Source organism: Chrysochloris asiatica, unplaced genomic scaffold, assembly GCF_000296735.1.
Source record: "Chrysochloris asiatica unplaced genomic scaffold, ChrAsi1.0 scaffold00281, whole genome shotgun sequence".
Classification (NCBI taxonomy): Eukaryota; Metazoa; Chordata; class Mammalia; order Afrosoricida; family Chrysochloridae; genus Chrysochloris; species Chrysochloris asiatica.
In genome coordinates, this window is record NW_006408799.1 from 923,574 (window position 1) to 937,702 (window position 14,129).

At 43.2% G+C, this 14,129-nt stretch overlaps 1 protein-coding gene across 1 annotated transcript in view; it reads left to right on the forward strand.

Annotated features, from left to right (window-relative positions):
- TMEM132B (transmembrane protein 132B) overlaps nucleotides 1-14,129 on the forward strand; it is a 332,897-nt gene that overhangs the window by 274,660 nt on the left and 44,108 nt on the right. The window contains exon 5 of the mRNA XM_006874524.1: nucleotides 2,293-2,436. Coding sequence (XP_006874586.1) covers nucleotides 2,293-2,436 — 144 coding nt within the window. The remainder of the gene's footprint in view (nucleotides 1-2,292; nucleotides 2,437-14,129) is intronic.

Below are 14,129 nucleotides of genomic sequence, written 5' to 3' on the forward strand. Positions count from 1 at the left end.
GCCGTAGTAAAACCTTGCTGCTTCCACATTTTGACTTGTACGACTGAGTGACACTGAGTACAGTCACCGGGTTGTCCGGCCATCACTACACTCTGTTTCCAGATTCTTCCAACGCCTTTAACAGTAACCACCTGCTATTCATGCTGCCACTCCTCTGTGCCCACCCCAGACTCGTAAGGTTTGCTTGTGTTCTTGCCTTTGTTGTTTATGAGAGGAGTTGTTTCTGAACCAACAGAGTCAAGTGTGTGTTCTTTGTTGTGTGTGGTCTCTGAAGTCTCTGCTCAGTTAGCCTGGAGTTCAGCTAATGATGACCCAAAAATTTACTTACACTCTGGAATCACTAAGTGTCTTGCTCTGTCCTGGGACTCTGTGTGGGTTTGGGGGGGGATGCCTTTACCATTTGGCCAGGCATTTGGCCTTTATGTCACCAAGAGTTTTCCTTTGCCTCTGCTTGGTGCTTTCACGAAGCCTTAACTGAACCAGAGGAGGGAGCTTAGGGCCGTCTCTAGCCTTTCCTGAGCATGCGCACAGCCCTACCTGTGCATATAGGATCAACACTTAGCCAAACAACAGACTGGCCTATCAAGTGAATAATAACACTTGGGAGGTCCACACCCCTCACAACAATCAATCACACGAGACCATAAGGGAAATTGGCCTCAAAACAAAGCTCAGAAGGTAGGAAGGGGCAGGAAAGAAGGACGCGTGGAAACAGGAAACCCAGAGAGGAAGGGGGAAGAGCACTGTTACACTGCAACCAGACACAAGACAATATGTGTAGACATTCTTGGATGGAAAACTAGTTTGCTCTGTAAACTTTTACCCAAACTCCCTTTAAAAAATAGAACGAAGTCACTTCTCTTTGAAACTCACTTTGGGAGAATTATTACAGTGACGATTATGAAGCGTCCTTGACTACAGTTATTGTTGCTGGGCGCCAGCCAATGGATTCTGAGTCATAGTGACCCTGCATACAACAGAACGAAGCACCGCCTCATGCGTCCCTAGGTCTACTGTCGTTCTCTTAGTACTTTGAAGGCTGTGAGCTTCGAGAGGGAAACAGTGGGTGTTTAGTGTGTCTCCAAGTATCTTGTATGGTGCCTGGACTCATGTGTATTAGTCAAGACCCTTCCAATTGTAGTTCAATCTGTGTCAAGTAAAGCAGGTTAATTTATATCAATAAATTTCCAAGATAGCAGTCACGGGGTATAGCTAGATTCAGGAACCCTGTCATCTTTTCCAGGAATCAATCTGTCTCCTACTCTTGTGTCTGATTTCTTTGTTTGGACTTAACAAGTCGGGCTGCTAAATTCAAGGTCAGCAATTCCACGGGAGAAAGATGAGGCTTTCTTCTCCTGTAAAAATTTACAGCCTCGGAAACCCTATACAGGGTCACTATGGGTTGGAACTGACGCACCAACACTTAACAACAACAACAACAACAATCTTTCTAGGCGGGGGTAGGGTGTGGTGGGGGGATGGGCCATCTTGCTTGGCCAGGTTTATGTCACTGCTTGTCTTCGAGCCTGACTGTGTGGCCTGTAGTCAGCACCACTCACTCAGGCCATATTGACTGGCAGAAAGTTGGCTGATACGCGAAGGGCCAATGAGCTGGTGTTATTATACATGGGTAGGGAGGAATATGGAAGCTTGGCAGGCAAATTTAACCCTTGCCTATGGTGGTTGGTGGTTACGTGCCGTGGAGTCAGTTCCAACTCATAGTGACCCTGCATAGGGTTTCTAAGGCTATAAACCTTTACAGGAGCAGAAAGCCTCATCTGTTCTCTGTACCCACTGAGATTCTTCCCTTATCTACACCATTCTCCCACCATTGGTGAGTTCTCCTCATCTCAGCTTCCTGTCCCACCGTCTGTCTTAAATGTAAAGAGGAGAGGGAGGTGGAGATTGGAAGACCCTACACAGAGGTGGGAAGAAGATCCAGCTTCAGGATTGGTCTTCTCAATCTGAGAGGAGTGTCCTAAGCAGGTCAGAATAGTCCCTTCTAATGATGAAGAGTCCTAGTGCCACACTGGTTAAAATGCTTGGCCGCTGACTGAGAGATCTATAGTAGACAGATGAGACATCTGTGGAAACCTATGGGGCAGTTCTACTCTGCCTCATGAGCTCGCTATGAGTTGGAATCCACTCGATGGCAGCGGATTCAATTTTGGGTTGGAGCATCTGATGATTTCATCTCAGAGAATCACTGATGATGCACAACAACCGTGAACCATGTACTCCCCCTTACTAGGCGGCATGCTGACTGACCCATGCCCTCTCTTCTCTGTCCAGGATTCAGAGGTTTTGAACACGGCCATTCTCACGGGAAATGCGGTGTCGGTGCCTGTGAGAGTCGTGGGCGTTCAAGAAGACGGTTCGGTGGTTGATGTATTGGAGTCTTTGGAATGCAAGTCAGCTGATGAAGATGTCATAAAGGTGCAATTGGGGCTACATCTCTCTCTCTCTCTCTCTCTCTCTCTCTCTCTCTCTCTCTCTCTCTCTCTCTCTATCCATCCCTGATGGAACCATCCTAACTTTAGCAATCCATATACCGTCTTCACAACTTTTTCCAGTTTCCTGTGCTGCATGTGATTTTACTCAACATATTTTTTTAAATGCCTCATTTTTTAAATCTTGAAAATGTATGTTACCTCATTTTGATACTAAAAGGAGTCCTGGTGGCACAGTGGTCAAGAACTTACTTTCTAACGGAAAGATCAGTGGTTCAAACCCACCAGCTGCTCCATGGGAGAAAGATAAGGCAATCTGCTTCTGGAAAGATTTGTAGCCTTGGAAACCTTATAGGAGCAGTTCCTTTTGTACAGGCCTAATGTTCTAAAGAAGCAATGTCCTTCCATGTGCCACCTAACACAACTGAATAACCCCCAGTGGGACACAGCCCCACTTGGCGATACTCATCAGTCACGGCCAGTCTGTTGGCTTCTTAGTGTGAACTACTGAATTTGTGAGTCCCCATTAGCCAGAAACCAGTCCATGGGTTCCTCAACATTCTTTAGTATTTCTATTATTGTTAGCACATGGGTTGGCCATTTTCCTGTACAGTGACAACTTCAGAGAGAAAGGGCTTCAATTTCCTGATCTACTCTCCCTCCCTGATATTGCTAAGAGGACTCTTAAGTCCATTGCACTCATTCATTTCAGGAAAACACAAGAGCACAGAGTTCTATCCTTCCTGGTATTTTGCTGGCTCCCTTTTAAAGGTGAAAGGCAACTCAGTCTGAAACTTGAGAACCTTGTGGTAGATAGACAAGGTGGTAGGGTTTTCTGTGGGAGGCCAGGTCTGGGAGTGTTGATTTTTTCTTTCTGTGGTGGACAGGAAGTTGTGCCAGAGACAGTATTGATGAAGAAGAGGCCTAAGTAAATGGTAATGCATCCTTAGGAAACCCAGAGTTGTCACAGCCTGAGCTTAGATCTCCACTCTCCCTAAGACAAACGTGGAGTCTCTTTGTTGTTGTTGTGAAGTGCTGTCATGTCAGTTCTGACTCAGAGACTCTGTATAGGGTTTCCAAGGAGCATCTGGTAAGTCTGAACAGCCCACTTTCAAGTTAGCAGTCTAGTGTTTATCTTAGAGCACCACACCAGGACTCCCTGTGCTCTCTGGGCAGGGACTAGTGAAACAACCCCCATGCCCTGCTTCAGACACTCTGTATTGGATTTCTAGGCTGTAAATCTTTATAGGAACAGAAAGTCTCATCTTTCTCCCACAGATCGTCTGGTGGATTCCAACCACTGACCTTTCAGTTAGCAGTCAAGTGGTTAACCAGGTCTCCATACAAACCCCAGGTCTTAAATATTCAGAGTGTAGAAAGGTCTGATCATTCTACAGTCCATCTGCAATGCAATGAAAAACGCTTTTTTTTTCTTTTAATAATTACTTTATGTTAATAATATATTTAATCTCTATCTCCTTCCAAGGTGATTTGAATCGACTCGCTTTGTAAAGTTAGGTACAATAAACATATGTCTGGAAATAAGTGAATGAAGTACCAGCAAAAATACACTTTCTAAGGAATGAGACATGAAAGTACTGTTGGTGATGTGTTGCCCTTGGTTGTTGTATATATTGTAAGTTGTATATAGTGTAAGTTGTCCTTACACTATACCCTGTAGATGTTCCCATGTCCTTGTCACAAGAAGATGCTGATGGTGGCCTTTGGATACGCTGTCTGTGTGTCTACACTCGCATGGGTCCAAACAAATCGTTCACCTCTTCAGTCTCTAAGCCTTCTGTTCCCTCTAGAGAGCCTGCTAGGGCTCTCAGAGGGCAGAGTCTTCACTCGCATGCCCTGGAGAACTCAACCCCAAGAGGGGTGAGCCCTAGTCCATGGAGACTGGACCCTATTCTCTGCCTTATACTTCCCTTCACAGGAAAGTACTGAGAACTCCCCTCCACTTGTCCAAATAGCTAAAGTGCTTTGTAAAACAATAGCTTAGGCTCAAATGTCCATTTGGTAGCTTCATGAAGAGGGGGCTTTCTTCCCAGCATTTCATGGACCAATTTCCAGAGGAGCCAAACAAACTCTGAAGATCACCAAGCTCAGAGTTGCCTTTTCTGTTGCCACTGAACTTAGTGAAAGAATTGACCTGGCTTTAGTGTCGATGTTTAAAATGCATCAGCCACAATGCAAGGTTGGCGGTTCAAACCCATCAGCCGCTCGTCAGAAACCCTATATGGGGTTGCTATGGGTTGAAATTGGCTTTATAGCTCTTAACATCAACAACAACAACATGGTTATTATCCTGTCACTCACAGCAGTGTACTTCCGGATAGATGCTGTAATGCTTTTTTTCACAATGAATAGTCATTCATGGCATGTTGTTGTTCTTAGGTGCCGTCTAGCTGGTTCCGACTCATAGCCACACTATGCACCCTTAACAAAACACTGCCTGGTCCTGCACCATCCTCACTATTGTTGGTCTATTTGAGCCCATTGTTGCTGCCACTGTGTCCGTACATCTTGTTGGGGTACTTCCTTGAGGTTGTCAAGGACTTCATTCTTCTTGGATCAACTATCAACACTCGCGGAAGCAGCAGTCAAGAGATAGATGACGTATTGCATTGGGCAAATCTGCTGCACAGGAACTTTTTAAAGTGTTGAAGAACAGTCAGCTTGAGGACTAAGGTGCGCCTTACCCAAGCCATAGTATTTTCAATAACCTCATATGGATGCGAAAGCTGGACAGTGAATAAGGAAGATCGTAGAAGAATTGATGCCTTTGAGTGGTGGTGTTGGAGGAGAATATTGAAAGTGCCATGGACTGCCAAAAGAACCAATAGATCTGTTTTGGAAGAAGTGCAACCAGAGTGCTCCTTGGAGGCCAAGATGGCTAGGCTTTGTCTCTCATACTTTGGACACATTATCCGGAGACAACAGTCGCTGGAGAAGGATGTCATGCTGGGTAAGGTGGAGGGTCAGAGAAAAAGAGGAAGACCCCCAACAAGATGAATCAGCCAGGTGGCATCATTGATGGACTCAAGTGTGGCAGCGGTAGTGAGGTTGGCCCAGGATCAGACATTGTTTCGTTCTGCTGTGCATGGGGTCGTTATGAGTCGGTTCTGACTCGATGGCACCTGACAACAACAACAACAACTCTAACAACATGTTCAAAGTATGGGAGATGAAGTCTCACATCCTCAATTCTGAGGAGTGTTCTGGCTGTACTTTTTCCAACAAAGATTTCTTTATTCGCTGTCCAACTTTCACATGTATATGAAGCAACTTAAAAAACTATGCCTTAGGTCAGGAACACCTAATTTATCAAACTGATGTTTTTGCTCTTGAACACATTAAAGAGGTTTTGTGCAGCAGTTTTGCCTAATGCAATATGTTGTTTGATTTCTTGACTGCTACTTCCTTAAGTGTTGATTATGGATCTAAGCAAAATGGAGTCTTTGAAAACATCAATTTTTTAAACATCTGCTTATTATGATGTTATTTATTGATCCAATTGTCAGCATTTTTTATTTACTTTACATTGAGGTGCAATCCATGTTGAAGGCTATTTTATTTGATCTTCATCAATAAATATTCTAAGTCCTCTTTGCTCTCAGCAAGCAAGGTTGTGTCATATGCATATCAGTGATTGTTAATAAGTCTTCCTCCATTCCCGAACACACTTTTCTTCATATACTCCATTTTCTCGGATTATACAGATTAAATAAGTATGATGAAAGGATTCAACCCTGGTGCATACCATTCCTGATTATAAACTATAGAGTATCCCCTTGTTCTTTGAACAATTGCGTCTTGATCCATGTACAATTTCCTCATGTACACAGTTATGTGTTGGAATTCCCCTTATTCAAAATGTTATCCATTATTTATTATGATCCATACTGTTGGATGCTTTCACATAGTCAATAAAGCACAAGATCTTTTGGTACTCTCAGCTTTTAAAACTCCAAGAAATTGGATTATATGATGCGATGCCTGCCTGTTGCTGTGATGCTGGAAACTATGCCACCGGTATTTCAAATACCAGCAGGGTCACCCGTGGTGGGCAGCTTTCTGTAGAGCTTCTGGACTAAGACAGACTAGGAAGGAAGGGCTGGCTTCTCTCAGCGGACATCTGGAGCTACTCTGCTGCTTAGAAATGTGCAGAGAGCAGACCACTCAGTGGCCCTGATGCTTCTTCCTAAAATCAGTCACTGAAAACCCTGTGGATCACTGGAGAACATTATCTGGACCCTCCATCAGGAGGGCTCCATCACTGGAGGAGGACATCGTGCTTGGTGAAGTAGGATGCCAGTGAGGGTGAGGGAGACCCTCGGAGAGACAGATTGCCACAGAAACGGTAGCAGTGGACTCTAGTGTGCTGATGGTGGTGAGGATGGCACAGGACAGAGCAGCGTTGTGTTCTGGGCTATTCTGTCCTGCTCTGTGTATGTGGTCACCATAGGGCATGGTCAGCTTCATGGCAAACAACAACAGTAGTACTTCAGAAAGCACAGTAGTGCTGATCACAACAACCCTCTGAAGTTGGTAACCTGTGTGCAATCATTCACAGCTACAGAGAAGGAAGTGGAGGCCCAGGGAGGTTAAGTTTCCCACCTAAGATCTCTCACCGTGGGATGGAAGGAGCCAGATTTCTGAGGTAAGCAGGCAGTTGCAGAGCCTGCAGTCCTGACCACTAGACATGAGGAGGGCACTGGAGGAAGTTATGTTGAGTGTGGAGCAAAGCGCCGTCCCTGCAGTCTCCCCACCTGAGAATCTGTCGGGAGTGGACTTCTCCCATCTTTATAAACTGCCAAACCACCAGGGGAGCTTGTTTTCTTCCGTTTGTCAAGCTTCTTTGAAGGCCTTCACAGGGAAGATGAAGAATGGGGTTTTAGAGTGTGATTATATTGTAATCTCTGAGTGTCTGAATTGCTGACTAATTTATGGACTTTCATTTCTAATTGATTAGTAACTGTGTTGTTTGTCCATAAATTGTGGTTTACAGAAGTCCTGCAGCCAGTTGGACATCATCAGTGGGGGATGCATGTCTTAACTCATAAGGAGAAATAGAAACTGCAGTCATGCTGATATCTGGAATTGGTGCTTCCCGCTTACGTCAACAGTCATCAAGCTTCTCTGTGTCCAGCATCAGCTGGACCCACAATACTGGGACACTAAAAGGTTCACCAAAGGGCATCTGCACCTCAAGCCTTCCCTGCCCCACATGAGAGTGGAAGTGGTTAGGGTGGTTAAGAGTCTTCTGAGGACCTTGCTGGTAGAAGACACCTAGAGTCACCTGCAGCTTAGGAACCCACAGAGAGCAGACCACTCAGTGGAGCCTGATACTCCTTCTGCCCAACGTCCTCACCTTTGACAGAGTAGCTACATCTATGGATGTCTGTCCAGCAGCTACAAAAGCACTTTATGAGGGTCTACTATGGAAGGGGGCAGTGTTCAGGGGAAACATCTCTCCTTCCATACGGGTGTCGCAGGTTCAGTCCCAGCTAACCCCCTCAGTGCCAGCCAGGCCCTGTCTGTCAGTGGAGGCTTTCATGTTGCTCAGAGGGTGGGCAGGTTTCCACAGAGATTCCAGACTGAGACGCGCTGGGAGTACAGACCCCATGTTCTGCTTCTGAACGTCAGCCAATGAAGACTCTTCAGATCGGTACACTCTGACTTCTGGATGGTACAGGACTCGGCAGCATTTCATTCCAGGGTTCATGGGCCATCATGATTTAGGAAGGGAGTATGATCCTTGAAGATTATCCTCTAGAGCGGCACACATGAGCTCCAGGCATTGAACTGAGAACATCAGCGTTTAGGTGGAACAAAAGTAGAAAGTGGTGGAGAAGATAGGATCTGGTAAACATAGCATGCATTCTCCTGTTAGTTTTTTGTGTTTCCGTTTTCAGTTGTAAATGAACAGAAACCCTAATTCAACGGGCTTGAGCCTCCAGTAGAAGAAACATATTGTCTCCTGAAATGAAAGGGGCATGGAAGCTCTAGGCAGAGCTGATCCTGAGGTCAGCTGACTTATCTTGAAAGGGCTTCTGTCTGTTGTGGGCTGGAACAGGCTTCCAGCTAAACCCTCAGACAGACTCTAAGTTTACTTCCAGGAGAGGCTGTTGGTGTTGTTAAATGCCATCCAGTTGGTTCATTCATAGCAACCCTATGTACAGTAGAATGAAACTCCGCTCCCTTCTCACAATTGTTGCCACGTTCAAGTCCCAAGTTACAGCCTCTGTACCAGTCCATCTCACTAGGGGTCTTCTTGTTTTTTGCTGACCTTCCACTTTCCCAAGCATGATGTCCTTCTCCAGGGACTGGTCCCTCCTGATTACTTGTCTAAAGTACATGAAATGAAGTTTCATTATCTTTGCTTTTTTTTTTTTTTTTTTTTTTTTTTTTTTTTTTTTTTTTTTTTTTAATGTTTTATTGTGAATTCTGTGACAGTTTACATGGGAGAACATTGGTTTTACATTCATTCTATCGTATATCGTCTCATTGTCATAGTTACAATCCCCTCCATGCATCATCAACCAACCTATCTTTGCTTTAAAAGGAACATTCTGGTTTTACTTCTTCCAAGACAGGTGTGTTGTTTTTCTGGAAGTCTAGGGTTCAAGTGCCTCAGTTCTTCTTTAGTCTTCCTTATTCCTTGTCCAGCTTGCACATGCGTATGAGCTGATTCGAAATAGAAAATACCATAATTTGGTTCAGGTTTGCTTTTTTTTGTTGTTGTTGTTCATGTGTGCTTTTTAATACTTTAAATAGATCTTTTGCAGCAGATTTGCCCAATATAATTTCTGACTGCTGCTCCCATGAACATTGATTGTGTATCCAAGTAAAATGAAATCCCTTAATTTTTTTTTCTTTGATTATCATGATATTGCTTATTGATACAGAAGTTGAGGTGGAGAAACCCAAAAGAGGCTCCAGGCTCTTCTGGTCTCCTGCATCACAGCCTGGCAGACCCTTCCTGTTCTATTTCTGGCCTTGAACTTCCTTGCCTTCGCCTCTCCCACCACAAGAGCCAGGCAGCTGAGAGTAAGCTGTCATGCTGTTTGGATGCTACTGCCTGCTTTCATCCTTTTTTATAAAGAAGGACAAAATTGGACAATAACATAATTAGGCAATAGCAAATAACTAAACATTTGGGCTGTTTTATTCTGTTCTATTTGGAGATGCAGTCTTTTGTTCCTGCATGTTCAGTGTGATTTTTGAATTAATTAGATGGTCTGTTCATCGCTAGGGAGCCCTGGTGGCACAGTTGGTTAAGCATCAGGCTGCTAGCTGCAACACTGTTCAAACCCAACAGCTCTTCTGCAGGGAAAAAATGAGGCTGCTTGTTCCCATAAAGGTTTAGTCTTGGAACTCTTCAGTGGGGCTGCTATGGATCGGAATTGACTCAATGGCCACAGGTTTGATTTTGTTTTGATGAAGACTTTATGGTCAATAAGGTACATCCATTTCATATTTAGGCACACTGGGTTGCCTCAAAGAATTGGAATCATTTCAGCACTAGCGGGAATTAATTGGATGACTGAACTTAAGGACTGAGACATTGGTATGCATGGATGTAGGTAAGCAGACAATGTGTTCCCCTCTGCCTCTTAAAAATGTCTAAAAGTTTTATTAGAGATGTAACTGAAATACCTGTGGTATTGTAGGAAAAGCCCTGGACTGCTAACCGCAAGACTGCCAGTTCAAACCCACCAGCCACTCTCGGAAGCCCTATGTAGGGTCACTATGAGTCAGAACTGACTCGATGGTACACAATAACAATGACAATTGATATATGAGGGGACTTTACAAAGTTTGTGGAAAACTGGAGTGAAAAAAGAATAAGTTTTCCATGAACTTTTTGAAGCCCCTTTGTATAATCTGGCTGTGCCTAGGTGCTGCTATTTATCAAGTTGGTTCCGACTCATCGTGACCCTCGGGTACAACAGAATGAAACAATTCCAGGTCCTGCGCCCTCCTCACAATCGTTGCTACATTTGGGCCCATGGTTACAGCCACTGTGTCACTGTATTATAAAATGAACATATTTAAAGTGTTCAATTTGATGAGTTTTGACATGTCTGTACTTGTTAATGGAATCCTGGTGTGGCGCTGCGGGTTCATGCGTCAGACTGCAAAGCCATTTGAACTACAAGGTCAGTGATACAAGCTCACCAGTCTCTCCTTGGAAACCCTGTACAGAGTCACTATGTTTCAGAACTGACTCGATGGCACTTAACAACAACAACACTTGTTAATCCATCATCCAAATCAAACAAGTGACCGTATCCATAACCTCACACATTGTCCCTTCATAAGCCTTCCTTCCTACCTCTTTCCACTCATCCTTGGTGAAAAGTGATCTTCTTATCACAAAAGATGAGTTTTCATTTTTCTAGAGATTTATTCAAATGGAATCAGATAATACAGTATCTCTTTCGCTGGCTCTGGCTTCTTTCACTCAACATACTTCATCTGAAATCTGAAATTCATCCCAGGTATGTGCATTAATGGTATCATAGTCTGCTTATCCATCAGTTGACAGACATTTGGGCTCTTCCCAGTTTGGGGCTATTATAAAATGACAGCTGTCATAAAAGTCTGTATAACTCTTTGTCTAGACCTAGGCTTCCATTGATCATGCATAAAATACCGAGGAACAGAAGAGCTGTACAATATGGTCGATGCATGCCAAAAATTTAAAAGACTACTCAACTCTTTTCCAAAGTGGTTGTCCCATTTTATATCCCCATCAGCAGGATTTGAAAGCCCCAGTACCTCCAAACCATCACTAACCCCAAGTAGGAGCAGTCTTTTTAGTTTCAGCTATTCCAATTGACGTGGAGGTCTACATTTTTGTTTGAACAGCAAGGACGGCAGTTCAATCCCACCAGTCTCTCCTCAGAAACTCTATACAGGGTCACTGTAGGAGTCAGAACCAACTCAATGGCACTTCACAACAACAGTGACTAACGATGTTGAGCATCTTTTCCAGTGGTATATGCCATCCACATAGCTACGTTGGTTGAGTGTCTATTCACTTAGTTTACCCATATTTCAACTGTGTTATTTGTTTTCTTGTTATTGTGCTTTGAGAGTCTTTAAATATTATGGATACAAGCCCTTTATGAAATTTGACAGCATTTTCTTTCAGTTTGTGGTATTTTATTTCAAACCCTATAATTGTCTTTTGAAGAGCAAATGTTTTAAATTTTGATGAAGTCTAATTTGTCACTTTTTTTTTTCTTTTATGGATTATGTTCTTAATATTATGTATAATAAATAATTGTCTAGCCTAAGGTTTAAAAATAAATAAATAAATAAACTCTCCTATAGTGTCTCCTCAGGAGCTCTGGTGTGGCACTGTAGGATAAGCACTTGATTGCAAGGTTGGTTTGAACCTTCAGGTTGGCAGCTCAAACCTGTCAGCTGCTCCTCTGAAACCCTATACAGGGTTGCTATGAATTGGAACCGACCTGATGGCACTTAACAACACAGAGCCTTCTCAAAGTTTTGTGATTTTAATTCTTACAAGTAGATTGCTAGATCTATTTTAAATTCATTTTTGTGTGTAGTGTGAGGTCTTTTGGACCTTTTTGCATGTGGATATCCAGTTGTCCTGTACCATTTGTTGAGAAGACTATTCTTTCCATATTGAATTTTCTTGGAACTCTTGTTGAAAATCAATAGACTGTCAGTATGAAGATTTATTGATAACTTCTCAGTTCTATTCCATTAATTTATATGTCTTTCCTTATGCCAATAACATATTGGTTCATTATAACTTTGCATTAAGTTTTGTAATAGGCACATGTGATTCCTCGTACTTTGCTACTCTTTTTTCAAGATTTATATATATATTTGGGTTCCTTGCATTTATTTTCATATGAGTTTCAGGGTTTCCTTTACAGTTTTAGATCGGTTTGGAAATATTTCCATCTTAATGATATTAATTGTTCTGAGTCATGAACATAAGGTGTCTACTTGTTTAGGTCATCTTTAATTTTTTGTCAGCAGTGTTTTATTGTTTTCAGAATATAAGAATTGCACTTCTTTTGTTAAAGGAATTGCTTTGTTAACTTCATTCTGTACTGTTAATTGCTAGTAGGTAGATAGGCATTCTTACAGTTGGATTTTGTGTTTTTCATCTTTAAATCTACTCAGGGAGAGATATCCTGGAACTTTGCTGACTTATCTATTAGGTCTAATGTTTTGTTTTGTTTATTGACATATACAAGATCATCTAGGAAAAGAGAGTATTTCCATTTTGCCTTTTCAATCTGGAGATGTTTAATTTCATTTTCTTGTCTAATTGCATTGGCTAGTGTCTCTGGTAAAATGTTACCTGTAAATGGTGAGAGTGGGCATCCTCATATCGTCCCTGATCTCAGGGGGCCAGGTATTCAATATTTTCCCATTGATTATGATGGTAGGTGTGTATTTCTTACAGCCCTAAAACTGCCATCAACTCGATTAAAACTATAGGTCAGAGTCGAACTTCCATAGACAGTTTCCGGAGCTGTACATCTTCACAGAAGCTGACTGACTCATCGTTCTCCTTCAGAGCAGCTGGTAGGCTTTAACTGCCAACCTGTAGGTTAGCAGCTCACTTCTTTATCAGGTCGATTTTTGAGTGTTTTCTCATGAAGAGGTGAGGGATTTTATCAGATGCTTTTTTTGGTGTCTGTTGAGATGATTCTCTGGATATGGTGTGAGAGGAGGGAAAAAAAAAAAATTCTTTAGGAGGAAAAAAAAAAATCTATTTTGAACCTCTCCATGTCTTGATGGGTTGGGAGATAGCATTCTAGAGCCATCCCTGTTTGGTTTCTAAATTTTGGAATGTAAATTCATGCTGCTTGCTTGATCCCCCCCTCCAATGATGGGTGGGAAAATTCATAACAGAATTGTGGCTTCGACCAAAGCCTGACAGTTGTGTTGGTAGGATGATGGTGGCATATGGTCCAAGTTTCTCCTTGAGGAGAGTCCTAAGAATAGTTTGCTTCCCTCCCATAGCTTTGGATTTTAGGACAAGTCTTGGGTAGAGTGGGGGCCGGGAAAGGCTTTCAGACTGGGAAGCTTATGTTTTAAGAACAGAGTTAGGATTCAGAAACGAGAGCAGGGGTGGATTTCCCGGGATGGCAGAGATGGTGCTCCGACCAGGAACCTGACTGCTGTTGCACCCCCAGATGGAGATCGTGGCCCATTTACCCTGAGCTGTGTCTGAGAACTGGCAGCTCCCCATGTTTTAAAATCAGTTGCTGAAATGGGAGCTCTTAAGCTGATTGCATAAGTGCTTCCTGAGTGGTGAAGTGAGCCCCAAGCATGAATGCATGTCTGTCCTGCTCAGAAAGATATCAGGGTCCAACATGAGCGTACTGTCGACGAGCAGGTCCCCAGGGTGGTACACAATCTGTGTGGATGCTGTGACTGAGCAAGGCTGGCAAGTGACTATATCTGCTCCTTCTTGGTGACATCTTACTTCTGCCATTTCTGTGCTTTTTCTTAGACACATGGGAAATTGATCGTAATGTAGACATGCCTACCCACCCCTCTCATGTACTTTTGACATAACCAAGCCAGTGGGTAGGTGCAAAGAGAGAACTCTGAGGTGGGTGTGAACCTGGGACCGCACCCAGGTGACCCAGCCACTGTCGTTGAGCTGATTCC